At 35.5% G+C, this 22,838-nt stretch overlaps 3 protein-coding genes across 3 annotated transcripts; 1 reads left to right on the forward strand and 2 right to left on the reverse strand.

The window, feature by feature from the left end:
* Window positions 1–387: 387 nt before the first annotated feature.
* On the reverse strand, window positions 388–11,309 carry LOC131785927 (pleckstrin homology domain-containing family A member 1). Its single transcript, XM_059102883.2, has 11 exons — window positions 10,841–11,309; window positions 8,669–8,731; window positions 7,669–7,702; window positions 7,198–7,286; window positions 6,523–6,687; window positions 5,656–5,781; window positions 5,312–5,380; window positions 4,930–4,991; window positions 4,499–4,562; window positions 2,835–2,915; window positions 388–2,185 (listed from the first exon to the last, which is right to left on the reverse strand). Exons 1-11 carry the CDS (start codon window positions 10,976–10,978, stop codon window positions 2,114–2,116), a joined length of 963 nt encoding a protein of 320 aa, XP_058958866.2. The 5' UTR covers window positions 10,979–11,309; the 3' UTR covers window positions 388–2,113.
* On the forward strand, window positions 11,230–15,141 carry LOC131785928 (phospholysine phosphohistidine inorganic pyrophosphate phosphatase). Its single transcript, XM_059102884.2, has 6 exons — window positions 11,230–11,434; window positions 12,833–13,174; window positions 13,640–13,703; window positions 14,013–14,105; window positions 14,214–14,305; window positions 14,812–15,141. The coding sequence occupies exons 1-6, from the start codon at window positions 11,307–11,309 to the stop codon at window positions 14,900–14,902; spliced, it is 810 nt and encodes a 269-aa protein (XP_058958867.2). The 5' UTR covers window positions 11,230–11,306; the 3' UTR covers window positions 14,903–15,141.
* Window positions 15,142–15,201: 60 nt separating this feature from the next.
* LOC131785929 (protein farnesyltransferase/geranylgeranyltransferase type-1 subunit alpha-like) lies at window positions 15,202–21,395 on the reverse strand. Its single transcript, XM_059102885.2, has 7 exons — window positions 21,227–21,395; window positions 20,810–20,924; window positions 19,399–19,503; window positions 18,483–18,755; window positions 17,693–17,755; window positions 16,688–16,859; window positions 15,202–16,235 (listed from the first exon to the last, which is right to left on the reverse strand). The coding sequence occupies exons 1-7, from the start codon at window positions 21,366–21,368 to the stop codon at window positions 16,137–16,139; spliced, it is 969 nt and encodes a 322-aa protein (XP_058958868.1). The 5' UTR covers window positions 21,369–21,395; the 3' UTR covers window positions 15,202–16,136.
* Window positions 21,396–22,838: the final 1,443 nt, after the last annotated feature.

The following is a 22,838-nucleotide window of genomic DNA, read 5'->3' on the forward strand; positions in this document are numbered from 1 at the left end:
CTTAATTAAAATCGTCAATACTGCTCCAGTAAGCTTCCCTAGCGTCAGTTTCCGAGTTGCTTTTCCAAAAAAACACTTACGACCCATCACAGGACTCGTATTGCACATTTTCGATTGAGTATCCTTACATCGACATCTAAGTTACCAAAACAGCTAATCAGAGGAAAGAAAACTTAATGAAAAAAGCCAATGAAAACACATTTTTCGCGGGAAAAGGCGACTGGCGAAGTCGTGTTTGTTTTCAGTTTTGATTCTGATTGGTTGAGAGTGCGGGGCGGCTTCTCAAGCGAGTCGAGTCCCGACAAACCCTTATCCCTTCGTCTCGGTCTTTCTAAAGCCCTTTCTACAATCCAGTGTACAGTTAAGGTATGAACACTTCAAACGTCCTTAAACCACCACCAAGTTGTTATATTGAATGAGACACTTTTAACTCAGTTACATTATGCACTAAAAAAAATAACTTACAGCACTTTCAAAAATTATTCCTAAAAAAATTACTGCGCTCATAATTGTTGGAAAAATCCCTTTACTTACATTACTATAAATGAATCTCTCAATATGTTCTTGTATATGAATATATGCAAAAAACGGTTTTTCCAAAAATATGAAATTTTTCTAGTTTATCTAAACTTAACAAACCTCTACTTTAATATTCTAAATAAATGCAAACTCTCATACTATGATAAGCTTGTGCACCCCAACTACAAGGTTTTCCCTCAATAAATACTGAGTAAATTTCTAAAAATCTACCAAAATGAAATGCATAAAAGTTTAAGTGGCATAACTTTTGAACTTGCAAGCTAAGGGCTTCGCCTCTTGCTAGTCACCATTCAGGTGATAAAAATCACCAGTCACTCCTCTAATTGTTATGTTAAGATATTTATAGAAATTTTAACTTTATTACTTCCATTTTGAAATTACTGGTGATCCTTAAAATCTGATTGGCTCTCAGCAGTACAATTTATTCACAAGTCGCATTTTTTTGCTCCAAATCACACCTCCTTCCAAACCAATGAAAAGGCACGCAAACAAGACAAGCAATCAGATTTCAAGGCTTTTTAAAAGTTATACTACTCAAATTGCAGGATTGTGACAGACAAAGCATTAGGTGAAGAATTTGCAACTTTTGTTCACAAAACTCCTTTTTCCAAATCAACCACTGAATTTAATTTCTTACAGTTTTTGAGAAACAGCAATGGAACATTTGTACTGACTAAAATCCTGTATTTAGGCAATTGAATTTTTACATTTCAAAATGGATGCAACAAAGGCACTGTGGTAATTGAACTTGAAGTTGTACAATTATGATCTAAAATCATACTTACCTCTTGTGGATTATAAATCAAAAGTAAGACTTCAGACCAAACCAAACTGCACTTCATTCAGTTCAACTCCCATTATTAAACAACCTCTGTTAGTTTTACTGACTTTCAAATGTTAATAACCTATCAATAACACATAGGTAGGTCCCAACTGGAAAGATTAATGTGGCATACCACCATAAATCGTTTATAAATTTGACAAGGATCAGTTAATTCACACCATTGTTACACAATATGGTTACCTCAGGTTTTTGCAATTCCCATATATTTACAGGAAAACAGAGACAAACCATTTGTTTTGAGAATATTTTAAGTTATCACTTTTTGTGAAAAAAGAAAGACAAATGTACCACGGCCAGTGAATTCCCCTCTCCACCCCCAATTCCTCATTATGTCCAGGACTGAAAAAGATACAAAATTGAAAAACTTGTGTAACTATAGCAAGGTCAAGCACTTTTTGTAATTTTCACAATTTTTTTGTCAAATGGTTTCCTCCTAGACTCACTGCTTCAAAAGCCTTTTACCAGGCAATTCACTCCACACTAATTGGAAAAGAAGGCTGAAAATAAGAAAATATTGTAATTTTTGATGATTTTCTCAATTTTAGCTTCCTCATAACTCCTCTGCATTTCCCATCAATTGTCATTGAGGGGAAAGCAAACATTTTTTTGCAATTTTGACAATTTTGTGCAGTTAAAGTTATTCACAGGCAGTATTCATCATTGATATCAAGTCTTTATCTTGAATAGGTGTCCTCATTCAGCAATGCTCTTGTTCACTGTTCTCTGTTGCTAAAGGGTTGTCGTCTCTGCATATGGATAATTTACACTTTTTCTAAATATCTCTTGACTCTTTTTAGGATCCTAGAAAAAAAGGAATTAGATCTCAAAGTTATCTTAAGGAAACACTCATTGTTGTCATCAAGCAGGTTCTGTTTGGCACTGTGGCAAGAGAGGCAAAGTCTACCAGATTTGATCAAGAGGACAAAGTTAGTGTGTGAGGGGTGACTTTGAGGAAAATGTGTATCATGTTTGAGGGTCCCACTAAAAAACTTCCTTGGCAGGTTGGGTTCCCTCATTAATTTAACATTATTATTATTATAAACAAATTATTGCAGACCCCTCAGAGACCTCTTGCATTATCTTCGTACCTCAAAACAAGCAGGTTTGGTGCTGCTTACCAGTTGTCTTATATCCTTGGTCGTTTTGTACCCAGTCTTTCCTACCCAGCTAAGTCATTTTGTACCCAGTCAGTTGAGTCGTTTTGTAACTGGCTCAATCATTTTGTAGCCAAACTTTTTAAGTATGTTATCCATGTTAACAATGGGAGAAAAAAGGTTATTCAATCTAGTCAATTTAATTCAGGAAAAGTTATTTAATTTTTAGGGTAATTATATAAACATGCTATAATTAATGTTTGTACAAAGTGATCTTGGCACTGAGAGAGATATGTGCAAAATAAGGACCCTTCTATTGCAAAATTTGGAATCACTAAAAAAATTAATTAACATACTGGTTCACTTGATGATCTCCCTCTTAGCAGTGCACTAGCAATAGCATCAATCCATGAATGCATTTCTTCTTCAGATTTCCCCTGCAAGATAACATTTAAATATCACTGTCAATTTTTGGGTGTTAATGGTGCTTAAATGTTTGGCCAAACATCATCTTTTCACATTGATTCCGGCATAAATGCTTTCACAGATCATAAATCATTTAAATCAAGATCATACTGATATCACTCTATATACAGAATCAAACAGACCCTTTTCAGATTGTAGAAAAGAAACACAAAAGTTGTTGTTGTTTTTTTTTAATTAACAAATTCAGACTTTGATTTTCCAAGAAAACATGCTAAAGTGGAACCTCAATTTAACAAAGTACCAAGGGACTGGGGGAATTGGTTCATTATATCATGGGTTTGTTCTATGGAAAATCTTAATTTAATCAATTTGTGGAAAAACCACCAAAACATTTGTTATATCAAGGTACAGTTAATAGTTGCTTTCTTTTTGTGGTGTGAAATTACACTACTTAGCATTTTGGGATCAGAACTATTACTATGAAGAATTGTTTCTTTATAAATTTTTTTAAAAAATTAAACTAGTAAGCAGCACTCTGCAAACAGTGCTTTTTTATTCTCCAACGTGTTTCATCTAACTGTGGTAGACTTCTTCAGGGAGTTTTACAAGTAACACTACAGGCCTGTAGTTAACAGCTATTACAGGGGCTAATGACCATAGAGGCTTGGCTGGGCTTACGAACTGAGGAACTGGCAAAATTGTGAAAAATTTAAAAATTTTTTTTTAAGTAAGGTGAGAAAAATATTTGGGGGCTACAGGTTAAGTTTAGTGTTAACAAGGTTCTGTCCCATACATTTTACTTTAACTTTGGCCAGGCTGAAGAGTATCGTTTATTATACTGAGAACTTCGTTATACAGATGTTCATTAAATTGAGGTTCTTCTGTAGTACTTTTGGCTGAAGAAAATGTATTGGATGACAACTTCCATCAAGGTTGACAGGTGCCACACCTTGTTAATACACAACTGCTACAGTTCTTTTCACGGTTGCCCGAACCCTCATGATCACAGTATATTACCAAGAGTTACTCTGGATTTAACCCTTTAACTCCCAAGATCTGATTGCAAATTTCCCCCCCCCCTCTAGCTGCTACAGATTTCCTTGTAAATTAGTACCAGTAACAGGGATTTGAAGTTAGATCAAGACAACAACTTCTACCTGATTAGTTTGAGTGTTCTCATTACCTGTTTGTTGGATAGAGTATGGATTTTATAAGGAGAAGCTACATGTGAATCATTTCTATGAGTTAATGGGTCAAGTAATTGTGAAAAACAAATCTCTGAAAAACTTTGCTAATGGCTGACAGTTAGCCAACAGTTGACCAACAGTTTGCCAACAGTTGGTAGAGGGGAGCTGCTCTTCACAATTACCCTCTCTTCTGTATAAGAAAATTCATTGTGTCAGAATAGGTAGGATACATTGCAGTCTTCAAGCTTGCAAAGTTTTTGTGGAACAGCTTTAAGGACAATAGTACCAAACAGTTTCTCTTGAAATAGAAAACTTTTGGTACCAGTAAGCTTAAAAGATAAAAAGAATCCAAATTGCTCCACTGATGTTCAATAAGTATGAAAAAATCAAAACGTATACAAACATACCTGGATCAAGAATGTTCTAGTGTTAGTTACCACCTCAAACAGATGCTCTCGATTGTTATCTGTACTGTAACATAAGTTAACTCAACATTAGTACACATGTCATAAATACTAACAATGACAGGAAAGATGTGGGAAGAAAGCACATGCAAAAGTCTAGGGACCACCTCTCATCAATGACAATTTCACACCCATGGCCAACATGTGGCTAACATGTTGCCAAATGAATGTGTGGCCAACCCGTGGCCAACATGTGGCTAACAAGTGGCAAATGTCTGGCTAATGTTTGGCCAATGTCTGGCAGAGGCCTCCTTGTCCATATTGGATTGATCAGCCTGCCACATAAACACCCCTGTAATGTCGTAAGTCATCATTGGGAATAACATATAAATAGGCATTTCCCACCATCATTACTCATTAAATCATATTCTTACCTCTGACTTGGTTTCACAGCAAGAACCTCATTTGAATTAATCACTTTGATAGGCTCTTTGTCCTGAATGGAGGAAAAAAATCCAAATTTAACTTTAAAAAGTTGATATAGGGTATAGTGTCTGTTTTTAATAACCTTCCCTCACATTACACAATATTTTTGCAGATCATTAACAATTTTCCTTGTCTTTAATCTTGCTGAAAACCTACCAAAATTTTTTTCCAGCTCACTTGTAGGTGACTAACTTTTCATTTCAAGGAAATAACATCAAATCAGAACACCACATTTTATGACAAATTCATGAACCATTCCATTGAAGCCAATTTAAGGGCAAAGCTCCAAATATGTCAACTTAAATTCACATTTTAAAATCGACAGCTTACATTATATTTATCATAATAGGCAAGTCTAAAAGTGTCCAGCTTGAAATATCTCTTTTTCCAACTCTTGACCTGAAAAACAACAAGGATGCAAAAGTTTGTAACCCTATATGCTATTATCAAAATGATGAAAAAAAACTGCAATTTTACATCTGACTCACCTTAATATTTAATTATTAAGAATAGTGAATTAAATGTAAACTGATAATAAATAACATGTAAAAGAGGAACAGGAAAATTGTCTAACACTAATAACAAAACACACTTTTAAAAGACAAATTAACAGTCCTGAAAAAAAAAAATAAAAACATGCCAGCAACCAAAACTTGAAGTCTTATAGCACCTACCACTGCTCCCTTCTTTGTCAAGTATCCTTCTTTAATGGGTTTTATTGTACTCGTCATGCCAGCTGAACCAGAACGTATCAGAGAATCACCGGGCAAACTTCCTCCCTCACTGTCTACATCAGTATTCTGTCACATAAAAAAAGAATACATTGTTACATCATGGAACTGAATATCAAACATTCCATGCAGCTTAATACAGCAAATGAGTATGTAAAAGAAGGAAAGATACCAGAATCTTATTAGAGCTCTGTCTTACCTAATTACACCCTACTATCAGTATGCATATTCTCCATACTGTTCTCTTTACATTTTCTAAGGTGCTGACAAGGAGAATTTGTTTAACAATCAAGAGCTTTTTGAGTTGGGGATCATTTCTTATATTCTCATGACCTTAACATGATATCAATATGTAATAGATCTTACTAGTGCTTCCAATAAATGAATAAATTTAATGTCGTTACAAATTACTGTACTCTCAAATAAATATCTTCCAACAAGCAGTGAACTATTGTGCAGTTTTAGATCCATCAAATGAAGGCAAACCCACTAGTTATACAGGAAAAGCACAACATAAAAGAGGTTCAAAAGCTTGTGATGTAATTGGTACATTGCAATTGAATTTTTCTCTCTGATTTTAAGTATCTCTTATGATAATTAGGGAGAATCATTAATTGTAATCACCAGCTTTGCTTTGAATGGAGTTGCAAACTTTGATGTTGTAAGTAATAAACAACACACTGTAGCTGGGAAGTTTACACTATCTTGTAATATTTCCATTGTCAATTCTTTCTCACATATGAAAACATGTACATAGCTAAGAATTACCATTAAAAGAACTGTTTAAAATGTATTACGTAGAAGTTGCACCTTTTTCACAGGAGTTTTCACAGCCACTCCTCCAATAATTTTTGTTTCATACACAACACGTTCTGTCTTTTCTGATGTATTGTCTTTGTCAGTCCCAATTGTGCGATGATTTGCTGATTTCTCTTCCCTGGCAGTGGAGTCATCCTTTCTCTTAGTAGGATGTACCTTGAAATGTGGCAAAGGTTGGAGGTTTCACAGTTAATCAAAGATAGTGACATTGTGAAATATAGTTTGTAAATCAGGAGATCCTGGGAGTGTAAAGACCCTCACGACCAGAACAAATTATTAGAATCAGCAAAAAAAGTGACTGTTGAAGCTTTACAAGATATGAAAGCGCTGGCTTAAGACTTTTCATTGAGAAATGTAGGTGCAGTGTAAAGAAACAACAAGAGTTTGCAATGTAATTGTTAACTAAAGGCAGATTTTCATATGTTGAAAAGTCCCACATGGTCATAATTTTGCTTTTCCCACCCATCTCAGATAATCAACCTTTAGTTGCCTTGGTGACCAGCTGGTCACAATTTCAGGCCTGAAGTTGCCTTTATTTAAGTTGATCAATCCAATTGACAACTTTTAGCATAATATTAAGTAGAGTTAACCTATTATTATATGAATACAAAATTTATCAATTATTCCAAATTGAACTGTTTATGATACAAACAGGTTGATACTTACAGCAGCTTTGCGCAGTGTTCGTATCCATTCTTCTCCTCCTTCTTTGGTGTCAGCTCGTACATAATATCTTTCACTACATGTTTGAATCTCTGTCAAAGCAAAATAACAATAGTACAGCACAATTCTATTTGCTTCTTCAGCTTATAATGCGAATCCTTGAAAAACAACCAGTATAAAGAGCAAATTTTGACCCTTAAATTCCCCAAGATCTGATCAATAATTCTCCCCTCTAGCTGCTACTAACACATTTCCTTATAAATGATTTATTAGAATTTAGTGTTAGATCGAGATAAAAAATGCTGCACTACTGCACACTCGATAAGCTGGAAACCACTCCGCTTCGCGTCGTGGTTTCCTACACTTATCTCGTGTTCTCTCAACCTCCCACGTGTTTACATCAGGCTATGTAAACACAGAAACCATTTTACATTTCTTCAACATCACACTTTGCCTGGTTTACACTTAACTTACCAATACATCCTTCATTTTTTGACTTGTCCTCAATCTGTTGTAAGAGCATTAAACACAAAAACAATCAATTAAAACTACTCACAAGTAAACTCTTGTTAATCAACACTTTAATTATTGCAATTTTAACCCTTTAACTCCCATGAGTGACCAAGACAGAATTTCTCCTTACAGTATCAATACAATATCAACCAGATAAGAGATGAGAATAGACAAAAATATCAATTTGGGGATAATTAGTTGATCCAATACTAAATTCTCTGAACTAACATTATAAGAATTGTATGGTTGAAAGTAAGGAGAATTACAAATTTGATCTGAAAGTTAAAGGGTTAAATACATGGTATAGTGACAACAATTGTAGCAATATTGTACAACTTGCATAGGTCTCATATAAACTTATAAAAATGTAATAGAACGAATTGTTTTTCGAAATCAAATGTATTGAAAGTCATCAAACATAGCGAGGATCTTTTTGCTTATCAATTAAATACAGATCAAATCTGTTCTGCCAGGTGAGAATTTTTTTAAAAAACAAGCAAATCAGGACTGAAAAGCTTGTGATTCAAACATGTAGTTTCAACTTCCTACAGGGGTAATGTTCTATTTGCAAATTACAATTTGTAAAACGTTTTAACAGAAATTGCTTTTTATTGCTTAAAATATTCAAGGATAAAATGAAAATATTTCACAACTATTCACTAAAGTAGAAGGTAAATATTCACTATCACCGACATTGCATATGAGGTGAAGTGTTTTAAATTATTTTTATAATAATACCACACAGAAACCAAAACAAAAAGTTTCTGTCAGTATATAGACCAAAAAATGAAAGGAAATCTTACACTTGACATACAGTCTCTCTTTTCAGGTGCTCAGAGGGGAACGATACTTTCTAATCACTTCTAAAATAGCTTATCAGTGTGTGCAAAAGACACATTTTACCTGTATGTTATAAACTTAAATAATTAATTGTGAAACATTTCACTTCATGCAGTCTAACCTTGGTAATACGCCTGATGTTTATCTCCCCCTTATAATCCTCCCAATCCAATTTAACTTTTTCCTACAACAACAAAAGCGAAAAAAAAAATTTTAAATATAAATTCACAAGGTTGGACTGAAATACAGAAAATTATTTTTTCCCTAGTTTGATAGGCTAATACATAGTGACATTTTAATGAAACCTTTTTTCAATGGAATGCTACATGTTCATGATTGCTATTAAGCATTATTCTAGGAATCTTCAAGTGACTGGTATGTTTCTTAATGCTGTAACTTTTCAGAAATTATTTTGCTTTTGCATTCCATCTTATGCTAAAAACAGTTGAGTTGATATAAAAAAGCAAGTTGGGGTAGATTGACTTAGATGCCCAAAGTGGGGGATGACAAAAAGTTCTTGTTGCCTGAAAAAAAATACATTGCATATGAGGTGAATAATTGTTTTTAATTAGTATATACCACAAAGAAACCAAAACAAATAGTTTCTTCCTTCGAGTGACTGGTGTGTTGCTTAATGCTGTAACTTTTCAGAAATTATTTTGCTGTTGCAGTCCATCTTATACTAAAAACAGTTAAGTTGATATAAAAAAGCAAGTTGGGGTAGATTGACTTAGATGCCCAAAGTGAAAGATGACAGAAAGTTCTTGTTGCCTGAAAAAAATACATTGCATAGGAGGTAAATAATTGTTTTTAATTAGTATATACCACAAAGAAACCAAAACAAATAGTTTCTTCCCTTGAGTGACTGGTGTGTTGCTTAATGCTGTAACTTTTCAGAAATTATTTTGCCATTGCAGCCCATCTTATACTTAAATAAGTTGGGTTGACATAAAAAAGCAAGTTAAGATAGATTGTCTAAGATGCCAGTGGTGGTAAGGAATGACAGGAAGCTCTTGTTGCCTGAAAAAAATACTTATCTAGACTTCATAACTAGAATGGCTAAACAGCTCTTTGCTGTCTTGAATTTTTTTATTTTTTAAAGAGAGAGAGAGAGATTTTTGCACTGTAACTGTAATCAGTAATGTCCAAAAGCATATGTTGCCTCTGTCAGCTTTGTTATAACCTGTAGCAATTAAATATAATGATGATCAAGAAGATATGGAGCTGAGTTATGTAACAAAAACTTCCTCACCAACTCTATGTAAAACCAAAAAGGAAACCACTGATTATTTTTCTTCAAATAGTATTACATCTGTCAGTAATCTTATTAAAGTTGATGAACTTCCTCAGTGAAGTGGTCCATAACTGTGACAGATTACTCAGTTTTCATGGCAATGCCCTGATGTAACCTTGACAAACAGTCCACAAGATGTAATTTAGAACCTGTAACATAAGCTTAATTTTTCGCATTTCTTTTTTATAATTCCTAGGAACTATTTCATTTTCTCCAAAAATTGTGACAGCATTCTGCCTAAAAGCTCAAGTTAACTGAAAAACATCTTCCTCAGGATTCAACCAAACCAGACAGGTTCTTGCACCAAGAAACGTGTCCAAATTTACAAATATAGCTGCTGGTTGAAATGGTACATTGATCAGGAAAAATATATCAAGAGCAGTTTGAATGACTGTTGTCTCAAACCAGTCACACGTTCAGATTGAGATGCGATCGAAACGCCGCGTACCCACCTCTAAGAGAACAAATCAGACTAAGCAACTTCACAGATGAAAATAATTTTACTATCAAAAAGCAAAATATTTCCTGTACATTACAAGCCGGCTACTGCAGTAACCTGTTCGCGACGAAGAGCTAAAAATAGCTGCGATAAACATAACCTTTTCCTCACTGCCTTTTGTTTTCTATTAACTTTAAAAAAATTACACCTGTATTGTGTCAGATGGCGACCCTTTGAGTTAGCAATATTCGTGACTTGGGTTCCGATGGTTTAATTCCCAATCAAACTTATAGTCTATCAATTTCCTGTTATATCCAAAATACATATCTGCTCTCACATGTCAACATTTCAGATAACTTTCTAGAAATTTCTGTACCTGAACAGAAAATATTTTTTGGCGAAACAACCAATGGAAAATTAAAGTTAGTGTATAGTGATCAAGAATACGGAAGTGTTTGTAGACAGTATGTCTTTCATTGATCAGAGTGTTAATTAGGTTCTCTTGATCGAGGGAATTAATCGTTTACACAGAAACAAATCAAAGACAATTTCCTACTGACCTGTTCGTTCAAAGGGGAAAAATAACGAAGCAAACATTTGTCTTCGTCCAGTACAAAGTAATAGCGGTCCCACTGTCCATCGCTTTCTTTACGCTGAAGCGTTCCACAAAACCTTCCCTCTGAATCTCGGAGAGGCATACTGCTTGATAATGTCAAGCGCGGGAAACTCACAACACGAAACTGTACACGCTATAAACTGTCAAACGAACAACTGCAACCTGGAAACTATCCACTGTACATAGAAATACGAAGAAATCTGGATGCTAAATCTGTAGAGCGAAACCGCTCTCTTAAAAGAACTGAAATAACTCAAAATGCTAGCTGCACCTCTTTGTAAGTAAATAAAAATTCACCGAATGGGATCTTCGGCAATCTTCGGTAACTTTCGTCGACAAGACGTCAGAGTGAGACCAGTCGATAGTGTCTCGCTATAGACCGATCTTTAACATAATCGGACAATCGCAACATGGCAGATCGGCCGGCCTGGCTCAGAAAGAAAATTGGGGGAATTTTGCTCGATATTTCTGGCGTCCTTTATAATGCTAATGAGGGAGGTGGTGAAGCTATTCCTGGATCTGCTGAAGCAGTTAAGAAGTAGGTTGGAAGATCGTAACTGAGTGGCATTCTAACTGAAAGTTTTTACTTGAAATGTTTTTTCCTGCATCTTATAAGAGTTTATTTATAATACAAATTTGACCAACGATTTTGAGAATTAAAAAAAAAAGAAAAGAAAAGCAGACTGTTTATTTCTCCTTTTATTCATATGGTGAATTTTGTAAGGTGATTTTTTGTTTTTTAATTCGTTTAGTTTTTCTTTGTCCCGAGGAGGTACTGGGGATGGGTTCTCTAGCGAGAGAATTCAGAGTCACCAGTGCGTGACAGAAAAACAAAGCAAAATTTGCAGTTTGTGACTAAATTATTAGAATAAGGAGTGGTACACAACATGCCCAAATTTTCTCTAAAGGGGGTTGGGGGGGGGGAGAGTAGAAGCCTAAGAAAAAGAGGTTGAAAGGGTACAGAAGGAGGAAGGCTGATAGGCAGCCGAACAGTAGAATGAGAACATACATAAACCTCTGACCCCTTAGAGTGACGAGCGTTTAATTTCTCCTTACAATATCATCACCCTGAATCACGTATCAGGGTCATGAGAATAAATGAAATGATCACCAACTGAAGAAGTTTTTGAGTCCAAACAAATTCTCCTTGTCAGCACTTGAGGAAATGTATGAAAAACAGTATCAAGAATATGCATACTGATGTTAGGGCATAAATTAAATTAATCATAAGCATTGTTTGGCAACAAAGGATAGAAGATGGGAATCAAATGTGCAAGAGGTCGGCAAGCAGGGTATAGCAAGTGAGACACTTCACTAACACCCCTCCCCCACCCATTCATGGGTGTGTGTTAATTAAATAATAGGGTTTTATTGACTGAGCAAATGGTGAAAGGCTGAAGATTGAAATGTCAGCTTTGAAACTCTTTACAGTGGCCAATTTACATTATCAACTCAATTGTTAAAACTTAATTATCTTCAGTTGTTATACTCTCCCACCAATGTAGCACCACAGTTTTTTTTGTTTTTAGAAACTAACCTTCTTTATTGAATGTAAATGAGACAACCTGAGCTTTTAATGAGTCTGATATATACCCCTAGCCTGTGAAGATTTCAATTCAAACGCTTTTGAAATTAACAGGCCACACAGTGAAATTGAGCAATCACAGTGCATGAACCAACTGAGAGATGTGATAAACAGTGGCATCTTTTCTGACATTGTTTTTTTAGCTCTCTCATATAAGTCATTTTACTAGTCATATGTTTTCCCCCTGAACAAGGTACAGTGATATATTGTAGTAGTACAAAATTGATTGAAAGACTTAGCTGCTTAATATTTAATTCACTGAGTTAAATTTTCATAGAAGTTCTGAGACTTATTTTAAGTTCAAACAGTGACTGAGTTCATCATGTTTTTTTCTGTTACTTTTTACTGAAGGCTGAAAGCAGCTGGTTACAAGGTGCAGTTTTGCACAAATGAGGATACTTGCACAAGAGAGCAGCTTGTCCTCAAACTTGGACAATTTGGATTCAACCTGTCAGCCAATGAATTACTTGCACCATCTCCTGTTGCAAGAAAGATTCTTCAGGATCGTAAACTACGCCCGTTACTTCTGATTCATCCCAAAGGACTCGCAGAATATGAGGGAGTGGATTGCACCAATCCCACCTGTGTTGTTGTTGGCGGAGCTGAAGATCAATTTACCTATGCACGCATGAATGAGGCCTTTAGACTACTTTTAAGTTCAGATAATCCAGTTCTTTTTGCTTTAGGACATGGGTGAGTTATTGTAGAATCCCTACCAAAGGAAGGAGGACTGGCAAAGAACATTTGCTACTCAGGGATTTGTAAAATCAGGGATTCTTCCAAAATTCTTCCATCACTGTAGTCAAAGCAATTGATACCTCTGTAAACGGTTGCCTACATTTACAGACTTAGGTAAGCTGACAGAAGTCTCACTCATGTGGAACTTGGTCTGGTTGACTCTTATTAGTTTTTCCCTGGTCTCAGCCTGGTTTGTTTCTCAGTCTAAAAATCCCTAACATCTCTCTTCATTTGGTTTCATGAGAGGTCAAGTGAACAAATACCCTCTACTCTGTCTATAACAAGATCAAAACTGAGACTTGCAAGCCAGTGTAAAGTGCTAGACATAACTCAGTTGCACCTCAGACTTTACCCTACAGTCTAAAATTATACAAGACAATGCTGTTGAAATTTCTGATGTTTTTTAATGTTGTTTTTCAGTCGCTATTACAGAAGTGGTGCAAATCTAGTCCTTGATGCAGGTCCATATGTAAAGGCCTTAGAGGTTAGTTGTTAGTCCTCTTGCTGTTTTTTTTTTTTTTTTCTGTCAATGAGTTGATTGTTTGAAAATGGCTATTTTTCCATATCCCTTAAGAGTTTAGTCACTCCTGTCTAGTGCCATTAGTGAAGGCACTAGACAGGAGTGTCGAAATGTTGGGTCTATGAATTGTAACTTCTTTGGTTACATTCATTAAATCTGCAAGCCAGAGTAGCATCAAAATATGTCTGATTGTCCACCTGGTTGCCATGTGAACTTTAATATATTTCCCTTAAGAGTTGTTTTGTTATTTTAATGATAATTTCTGTCTTCCAGTTTGCTTGTGATGTAAAAGCTGAGGTTATTGGTAAACCTTCAGCTACTTTTTTCCTAACTGCTTTGGACAAAATTCAAGTATTACCTGAAGATGTAAGTGTTAGTTAAATTCTTATTTGAGAAAACTTTTCACCCCCTGATAACATAATTTTTGTAGTTTTTTCTGATTATCCTCTTTTTTCTTTTTTTTTAAATTTTTAGGCAGTTATGATTGGAGATGACATTGTATCAGATGTGGGTGGGGCCCAGGCATGTGGGATCAGAGGAGTACAAGTTAGGACTGGAAAATACAGGTATCATGAAGCATTCTTTTATTTTGTACGTGAGGCATACATTTTTTGAAGGACAAGTATGCCCCATAAACCATGTTATTTATCTCCATCATGAAAAATTGTTCATGAAATTATGACACTGTTCCCACTTTGAAGTTCCAAGGAGTCACCCAATATGTAGAAAATATTCCTCAAATATGTCAAACTTCAAACTTTGGATATCCAAAATTTTGTGTTGTTCAAAGGATATTATGATTTCAACAAAATAAGTTCTGCTGTAAGGAAACAAATTGAAAGATTATGTGGGTGAACTGGTAAGGTGCAGACAAACTTGTTTTACTGCAGGGGGCATACTTGCAAAGGTGATTGGGGGCAAACTTAAAATGAGGGGAAACCTTTAGCTACCAATGTAAGCTGTTACAATGAAGGCCTCAAAGCTCTAATGGGGAAGCAAGCATGCAAATCGTGAATTTTTGCTTCTGATACCTTAAATTCTCACTTTGGATAAAATGCTTTTCATGTCGTAGACCTGGAGATGAAAACCACCCTGCTGTAAAACCTGATGGATATGTGGACAATCTGGCACAAGCTGTGGAGCTCATCCTCAAATACAATTGAGCAGAATATTACACTGAATGAATGAATTGGTGTGTAATGACAAAGGATAGTCTAGTTTCATCAAAAGAGAATGTTGATATAGGAAAAGAGAGAAAAGAGTTCAAATCAGTCAGGATTGGCTTTGTACATCAATATGTTCACCATCTTGTTGGTTTGGTAACAAATCAGGGTGCCTAGATGTCATGTGAAAATGATCTATTGGGCAACAGTAATGGGTTTTCAACTAATGCTTGAAAAAGAAAATAACTTTAAAAAAATATAGGATATTTACATTAAAAATATTAAGTAGAGTAACTATGTAATGTTAGAAAAGATGAAACATTTATTTCTCCCTAAAATTATGTTACAGCACTTGACAAGAAGAACATAATTTTGTTTGGTATAAGTAATAAAAGGTTTGCAAAGTTAGTTGTTCTCTCTCTCTACTACCTTAGAGTATATTTCAGGCCAAAAGGAGATTTAAATCACGACCAGTTTTTTCTATTGAAATATTAGATCTAGTTAAATGCAATTTAATGGAGTTAAAAACAAAGAGCATTAGCATTCTCTAGTAGTCAGTGGTTTTTTGCATATATGCATGAGAGTTCCATGTGCTCTTCATTTGAGGCATTCTTGCATGTGCTTTGAGTATGAACTTGCAGCATTGTAAGGAGTGCCAGCTCATCACCCAGGCAGTTCTTCCCACCCCTTCCCTCCCTCTTTCCACTGTTTATTCAGTGTGATGGGTGCCTGTCTCCCTTTCCTGTGTGGGGACTCATGGCTGGGTTGCCAGGATTTGCCAGCCATGGGAGAAGTCTCCATATAGGAGCTGGCTACCAATAGCAGAAGCTCCTGGATGTTTCAGGCATTCAACCTCCACTTAGTGATGCAGTTGTTAAACAAAGGAATTCAAGTTCTAACCAAATGAGGTTTCCCTTGTTTTCCAGTTCTTCAGCACAATCTATTTATGACAGAGTAGTGTGTACATTGCTTTTCCTCTAAGAACTAAAGACATGGTCACTTACTCTAAATCTGATGTAAATTGGACTAAGAGAAAACAGATCTTGAATTTCTGCTGATATTTTTTTCTTTTTTTTTTTTTTTTTGGCTACTTAAAAAGGAGTGAAACAAGAAATCCGTCTACCTACTACTTGGTAATTTGTTTTGGTACTGCCAGATTGTAAGCAATTACTAAATGAACTTTATTTTATAGCTGCTATTTATCTATTAAAATTCTTATTTATTATTAATAGTGTCATTGTGGTTGTCCATATTTGTTATTCAGACTGCGGGAGATGTAATTCCAGTACTCTCTCCTGATGTAGTCAGCATCTGTGGCAAGTTTATTGCACAACTTAAAAAACAAAGAATTAAGCCATAATAAGAAAATGGAAATGACTTGTGGAGACACGGTGGCACAATGGTCAGTGATAACCAAGGCATTTTTATAGTACAAAAATTGACTGGCCAAAATGGAGGTGCAGCTTGTAGATTGGTGTTAAGGGTAACTTTTAGGTTAAGAAAAGTGGTACATAAGAGAACTCTGTCAAAGGGTTGAAATAAGTTAACCCTTTGATCCCTAAGACTTACTGCATCCAATTTCTCCTTACAATTTCACCCTTGAATTGACCATGAAGGTCTCAAGAGTAAAGGAAATGATCACTAACTAAAGAAACTCTTGATTGTAAAAGAAATTCTCCTTTACAGTAGTTCTGGAAACATTTAGAGAACAGTATGGAGAATACACATACTGATGTTAGGGTGTAAAGAATTAAAATGAAGAGTACAATCAGGCATCCAACATACCTCCAAGGCCTGTTCCAAACAGTTTGGGTCACTGACTCCACCCTCGAGCTCTTCTTCAGAGATATCAATCAATGTAGCCATTAAATAGAGAGAGTCAATTCCATTACTGTACATTTCCACCAAAGTATCCTTCAGGCCAGGGTATTTACTAAGACCAGTAGGGGCCAGAACTCTAAAGGACAAAAAAAGTCCATCACCAACTTTATTTTAAGGAAAGGTTATTCTGTTTATTTTCTATTTTTTGGATAATTTGGTTTTATGAACTGAGTTGATAAATAAATGTAAATTGGCCACCGTAAAGAGTTTCTAAAGCTGACATTTCAAGTGTTAGCCCTTCGTCAGAGGACAAGAAGAATTGTGGGTTGTGTGATTTACATGCAGAAAGATGGAACTATGCTATTGGTGGGAACATGGTGACCTGAAAAGTTTTAATTTGTAACCTATCGGTTCTCTTAAACTTTTTGAAGGCTTGTGACATCTAAATTACCAGTATATAAATCTGTACTGTTTGGTTGTTCTTATGGTTGTAAAGGTACTAGGGTGTGTCAAGGGAAAGCAAATGCCCAATGTGGTTTGGCTTGAACTACTTGGGTTACAGCTGAGAAACACCTTGTCATGTCTGCGTCTTGTTCTAATCCCTTCTTGCACAAACTTTTAGCTTAATATTTCATATGAGGATACTTCTACCTCTATATTAAGGACACATAAGGCTGCTAGCAGTATATATACAACATCATACAAACTTACAGTCAATATACATAATAGCAACAATGGACGGATTTCAGTCTACAGTGCCACATCCATGAGCTCATGGAAGTTTTATGGCTAGTGAACAAAGCAAGGGCTTTCCCTTCTCTGACATATACCTTCTCCATCATTAAATCCCCATGAAGAGATCATGAAATTCATGTGAAACTTCCTCACTTAACAACTGCATGAACTTCAAATTAATATTTCATCATTTCTTAGATATGTTAAAGACTCTTAAGAAATCTCAATGCTTACCCTTTCAAATAATTCCAAGCACTTTCATTGTTTGGCACTTTCTGAATAAGATTCATTGTGAGCCTACAAAAGAACAAATTTAGAGGATAATGAGCTCACTTTTCAGTTTAGAGAGGACTGCACTACACATGAAAGTGTTCAAAGTCATTCCTTCCTAAAATAATTGTCCTTGTGTGAATTTCATTTTTCAAAACAAAGAAGGGCCCTCTATGTTCTTTGAGGAGCACCTTTCAAAGGATTATTTTGCACTCTGCATTGAGAATTTGTTTGAATTTATTTAATGGACTAAATCAAAGAAAACAGGAAGTCAGCATACCATCTTACAAGAAAATTCTTCCATCTAGGAAAGCCATCATCTTCTAATTTACCATATGATTGAATAACAAGTGAAACAATGTGTAATAGGGATGTGTAAATTGTATTTATAAGGAATGGCCTTGAGCAGAAATAAAAGGACCTCATCTACACCCATGTAACAGCTTAGTGTTTTGCTATTGAAAGGATGCCAAAATTTAAAAAAATAAACTGCTAGAAGAAAATAAGTGCATATGCCAGCATCCTAATGAAAACATTCTTCAATCTTAATACTTGACTGTGTAGGTGTGCCATCCAAATTCAAGACACTCATAGTAATCCACAAGTTGAGATACAGATGTGGCTACCTAAAAGTTCCTACTTCTTTGGTTAGCTAACTCCAAAAAAATGATGGGACCTACCATTTTCAGAATTTAGTGGTGTTTCCCTTAACTAAATTCTCTTAGAGAAATTGGTATAACTATTACATACTCACTCCACTTCTCTATCTACAATATCTTTGGTGAAGCCTGTCGTTTTGGAGACTACAAAATATCTTTGATTCCAGGCAGAGTTATTACGGAGATCTTCAGTTAAAAGTTTGTCAACATAATCAAGCTCTTTCTCCCATAAACCAAACTCTTTGATGACCCACTGTCGATGTTGCCAAGCATGATAGTTTTTAGCATCCAGTTGTAGAATATCCTCAGTAAACTTCAGTTCATTGCTGGGATCTTTCAGCCATTCAATAAGGACTTTTCTGTGATACCTGACAAAACAAGAATAAAATTTAATTACTGGTAAATTGATTCATTTTAAATACTATTCGTCTTATTTTCTTCCTTTTAACCCTGTACACCCTAACATCAGTTTGCATATTCTTCATACTGTTCCATATACATCTCCTAAGGTGCTGTTAAGGAGAATATGCTTAAAATTCAAGAGCTCTTTTAGTTGGTGATCATTTCCTTTATTCTCATGACCTTAATGTGTGTTTCAGGGGTGATATTGTAAGGAGAAATTAGATGCTGGTCACTCTCAAAGGTCAAAGGATTAAAGGAAGGTAGAACACATAAATCAGAACTGTTGATGAGATGTCGTGCTCATTCAAAAAACTGGTGCCTATCGAGACATTTCCAAAATAGCTTCAAAATGCATATAAAACTATCCCATATCTGACAACAACTGAAAACATTGCACTAGACAGTATAAAAAATATATTTTTAAAAAAGTTGAAAATAACTGATGTTTTGGTTAATATTTCAGCCTTAAATTAAAGGAAAAGAAATGTGTTTTCTATAAAAAGAGTTGAATACCAAATTTTGGCTGATAATAAAAAGGATTTCTGTGCCCTTATTGCTAACAAAACTACTGTTGTAGCAAGGAAAAACTAGGCACTAATCTATACTTACCAAACTTGGTAATTTTTTGGTTGTTCTTTGATGACATCAGTTATAAACTGTAATTCTTGCTGCAAGTCTTTTTTCAGAGATTTCAGCAGCACTCTCCGGAAATGCCTTTCAAAGAGTAAATCAGTCACAATGATTGTGATTTTCTTTTCTTCATTACTTACTTTAACCACTCTGTTCTTCAACCCTTTAACTTCCAAGAGTAACTAAGACAGAATTTCTCCTTAAAATATCAACACAGAATCAAGCAGACTATTGAGGAGAGTAAGAAGAAAACTCAATTAGGGGACTGCAAGTTGATCCAATACCAAATTCTTCAAATTGTAATCACAAGTATTTAATGGTAGACAGTAGGGAGAATTACTTATGAGATCTTGGTAGTTAAAGGGTTAAATCAACCTTTGGTACCAAATCATATCTGTTTCAGAAAAAATATCTGTTTGGAAAAAATTTTTCATCATTTTCCCCACAAAAATGGATCTAATTACAGCAGAGGCTCTTTCACCAAGCACAGCTCCTATGTCCAATTTTATTAAATTACCTCACAACCTTCCATAGTTCTTTGCAATAGATTTACAATATATTTCCCCCAAGTAAACAGTGAACTGAGATCTCAGTGTGGTAACCAAGATAGGTACAATGGACATGCATACAAAATTTTTTGTTCCACTTAGGCTATGAAATCACAGAGGGGGAGGGGGGGGACAGACATGTATTAAAAGCTCCTCAGGTGGTGAACTCCCTGTTTCAAAGCAGTCAATCTCTAAACCCATAGGCACAGAGCTGAAAAACAACTGCACAGGTCACCAACTTTCATGTGCCTCTTGCAAGAAACCATGGCAACAGTACTGTAAACTAACGGAAATTGGAAACATTTAGATGTGCAGTTTTCTACCCAGGTTAGGAATTGAGAAAAAAGGCCGATCCATTTTCAACTGGAGCACCAAATATCTCTTTGATACCACAGTTACATTCTATTAATAATTTTAATGCAATCATGTATTTTCTTTAGAACTTTCTCAAAATTTATCTTGAAAATGCATTCTGGGTGCTCCTCAACGATTGTTGACTGCTTAGCACTTTCAATCCCTAAATCTCAAAAGCAATTATCCCGACTGTTTGCTATATGTTTCCTCTAATGTCAGTTATAGGAATTTGGTGTTAGATCAAATTATTACCCCAGCTGATATTTTACTTTATTCTCATGAAATGTGTGCTTGACCTTGGAGTAAAAGCTTTACAATGAATAAATCATTGTGTCACATGTTTTGTAACACTAATTCATTGAATAGCAATTTATTCAATGAGTAGTGTTAGCTTCCTTTTGAAAAACTGGGCCAATGTCTTGATGAGGTTGTTAAATTGTGAGGATCGACAAAAAGAAAAAAGTGAGCGGGCATATGTATTTACTAACCAGACTGTGTAATTCGCTGGATTAAGGCTGATAGCGTCTTCCGTGAGCTCAAGAGCACGTTCACTTCTCTCGTCAGCCAACAGAACTGCCCTGAAGTAGTCAAAGACATCCTTGACTGCAAAAATGCAAATACTCGCGTCAAGATGTATACATGTGTAAGTTGTACAAAAACTTATCGTTTAAACTGAATTGCTACAACGTGACAAATTGGAATAACTTTATGCACGCCATGATTAATTAACACTGCTTATGTCACTATTTTCTTAATCATTGCTACCGCTTCTTTAACAATTTTTATTTCATGAGGGATAAAGACATCAAGAGAAGTTAAGATAAGATACGAGCTTTAGATTCCAATTCCACAAAACAAATTTAACTAGGTCTCGAGAGCGTGTGAACTATTCAACCAGTACATACACTTATCAGAATACGCAATTCTCACAACTGGATAAGGTCCATCATCCTGTTCAACAGGAGTGATATCTTTCCATTCTTCACGATCGTGATAAAACACGAAATTTTCCTCCAGTCCGTCTTCATCGCCCGAACTTTCCGCCATCTTGCCTCACTTCGGCTGAATAACGATAGATGTCTGAAGAGGTCTGGGTTCTAGGCGAAGCCGCTGTGACAGCGTTCTGTCTGGGTACTCAGATTCCAGCGACTGAGGTTTACGTATTTTGACTTGAAAACCCATATCCATAGAGAGACATGATTTAGAATCTCTTGTCGAATCTTCCAATACTACAGCTGAGGCCCCTTTTTTTTCAGACGAAAGATGATCTCTGCCAAACCTGTTTACGAGAATGTGTTGCACAGGAAGACTCTCATCCCCCGATTTCAGTATCAATTTCAATGTGAGTTGAGTATCGCTTGCTCCAGTAAATGATCTGTTAAATCTGCAACTCTGGAGCTAAAATCTATACAGGAGTCGCTGTGGAGCTGTCTTAAAGTGTCTCGAAGTTTGCATAATTGACTACTCATGCTCAGTGTATCTGAGTCCTATTATTAAGTTGAGAGCACACGAGAAGACTTCATTAAGAGCCAAGTGTTGTCTAATGATCAGTGTAACTGGAAGCTAGCTCTCCGATGAAAATTGCCATGATCTCTTGTTCGAATGCTATCTATATACTAGCTAACTTGAGAGTCAAGATACTTTAGTATTATCAAATGAGTTGATAACGTAAATTGGCCACCGTTGAGAGTTTCAAAGCTGACGTTTCGAGCAGTAGCCCTTTGTCACAGCAAGAGTCCGGGTACCTTAAAGTTCTGTCTCTCATAAAAGTAACGGCATGGTTAATCTGCGGCAGTGGATCTCTAAACCACGAGGATTCGATATTGAAGTTCTAGACTCCTTTTCGAATTACTTCCTAAGATATTTTCTAAGTAATGACAAGAGAGCCCTTACCGAAACGTGACTTATGTTAAGAGTCCTTTGAATCAGTTTCTAATACAGCCATAGTTTCTGGGACTCGTAGAGGAGATGTCGCTTTCTTCATGGTTATTTGGTTAAAGACCGACCTGGAGTCGTTTACATGGCCCATGTGAGCGTCTGGTAGTTCAAAGTGTAGAGAAAAAAGAGTTTTGCTATTTACGTGACTCAGTGTTTGTACAGGAGGTAGCTTTAACCATTTTAGGAAGAAACGATTGGAAAACAGAGACGATAGGAAATGACAAGAGATTTATAATCTCTGTCAAATGACGAACTGGGTGAGTACACAAAATTTTTTGAATAATTCAATTTTGGAGTCCTTTTCTTGGGTTCGAGATGAAATGATCGCTTACTTATTACATCAAGATTTTAGGATATTTTACAACATACCGATTTGCAGTCAAAGCTCGATCGTGGTTGTTGTGCATGTATAAGATTCAGTGACCCAGAATTCAGCTTCAAAAAACACGTCTAGCTGTATTTGTTTGTTTCTTTGTTTTTCGAATTTTTTTTTAACTTTTTATTTTACCATAGGTTTGAATTGCCAGATGTTGGCTTTAAAGTAAAGTCGCATGGTGAACATATGGTAAACCTTTTCCT

This window comes from Pocillopora verrucosa, chromosome 1, assembly GCF_036669915.1.
Source record: "Pocillopora verrucosa isolate sample1 chromosome 1, ASM3666991v2, whole genome shotgun sequence".
In the NCBI taxonomy this organism is placed as follows: Eukaryota; Metazoa; Cnidaria; class Anthozoa; order Scleractinia; family Pocilloporidae; genus Pocillopora; species Pocillopora verrucosa.

What these genes read in the sequence shown, in the direction of transcription:
- LOC131785927 (XM_059102883.2), bottom strand. Translation starts at nt 10,978, where the DNA reads ATGCCTCTCCGAGATTCAGAGGGAAGGTTTTGTGGAACGCTTCAGCGT. An exon ending in CCTATTATGATAAATATAAT is followed by an intron (nt 4,992 to 5,311) that starts GTAAGCTGTCGA and finishes TCCTCCATTCAG; the next exon opens with GACAAAGAGCCTATCAAAGT. An exon ending in GGAGATCATCAAGTGAACCA is followed by an intron (nt 2,186 to 2,834) that starts GTATGTTAATTA and finishes CTTTTTTTCTAG; the next exon opens with GATCCTAAAAAGAGTCAAGA.
- LOC131785928 (XM_059102884.2), top strand. Translation starts at nt 11,307, where the DNA reads ATGGCAGATCGGCCGGCCTGGCTCAGAAAGAAAATTGGGGGAATTTTG. An exon ending in CTTTTTGCTTTAGGACATGG is followed by an intron (nt 13,175 to 13,639) that starts GTGAGTTATTGT and finishes GTTGTTTTTCAG; the next exon opens with TCGCTATTACAGAAGTGGTG. An exon ending in TTCAAGTATTACCTGAAGAT is followed by an intron (nt 14,106 to 14,213) that starts GTAAGTGTTAGT and finishes TTAAATTTTTAG; the next exon opens with GCAGTTATGATTGGAGATGA.
- LOC131785929 (XM_059102885.2), bottom strand. Translation starts at nt 21,368, where the DNA reads ATGGCGGAAAGTTCGGGCGATGAAGACGGACTGGAGGAAAATTTCGTG. An exon ending in CCAGCGAATTACACAGTCTG is followed by an intron (nt 19,504 to 20,809) that starts GTTAGTAAATAC and finishes ACTCTTTGAAAG; the next exon opens with GCATTTCCGGAGAGTGCTGC. An exon ending in GCTTGGAATTATTTGAAAGG is followed by an intron (nt 16,860 to 17,692) that starts GTAAGCATTGAG and finishes TTTGTCCTTTAG; the next exon opens with AGTTCTGGCCCCTACTGGTC.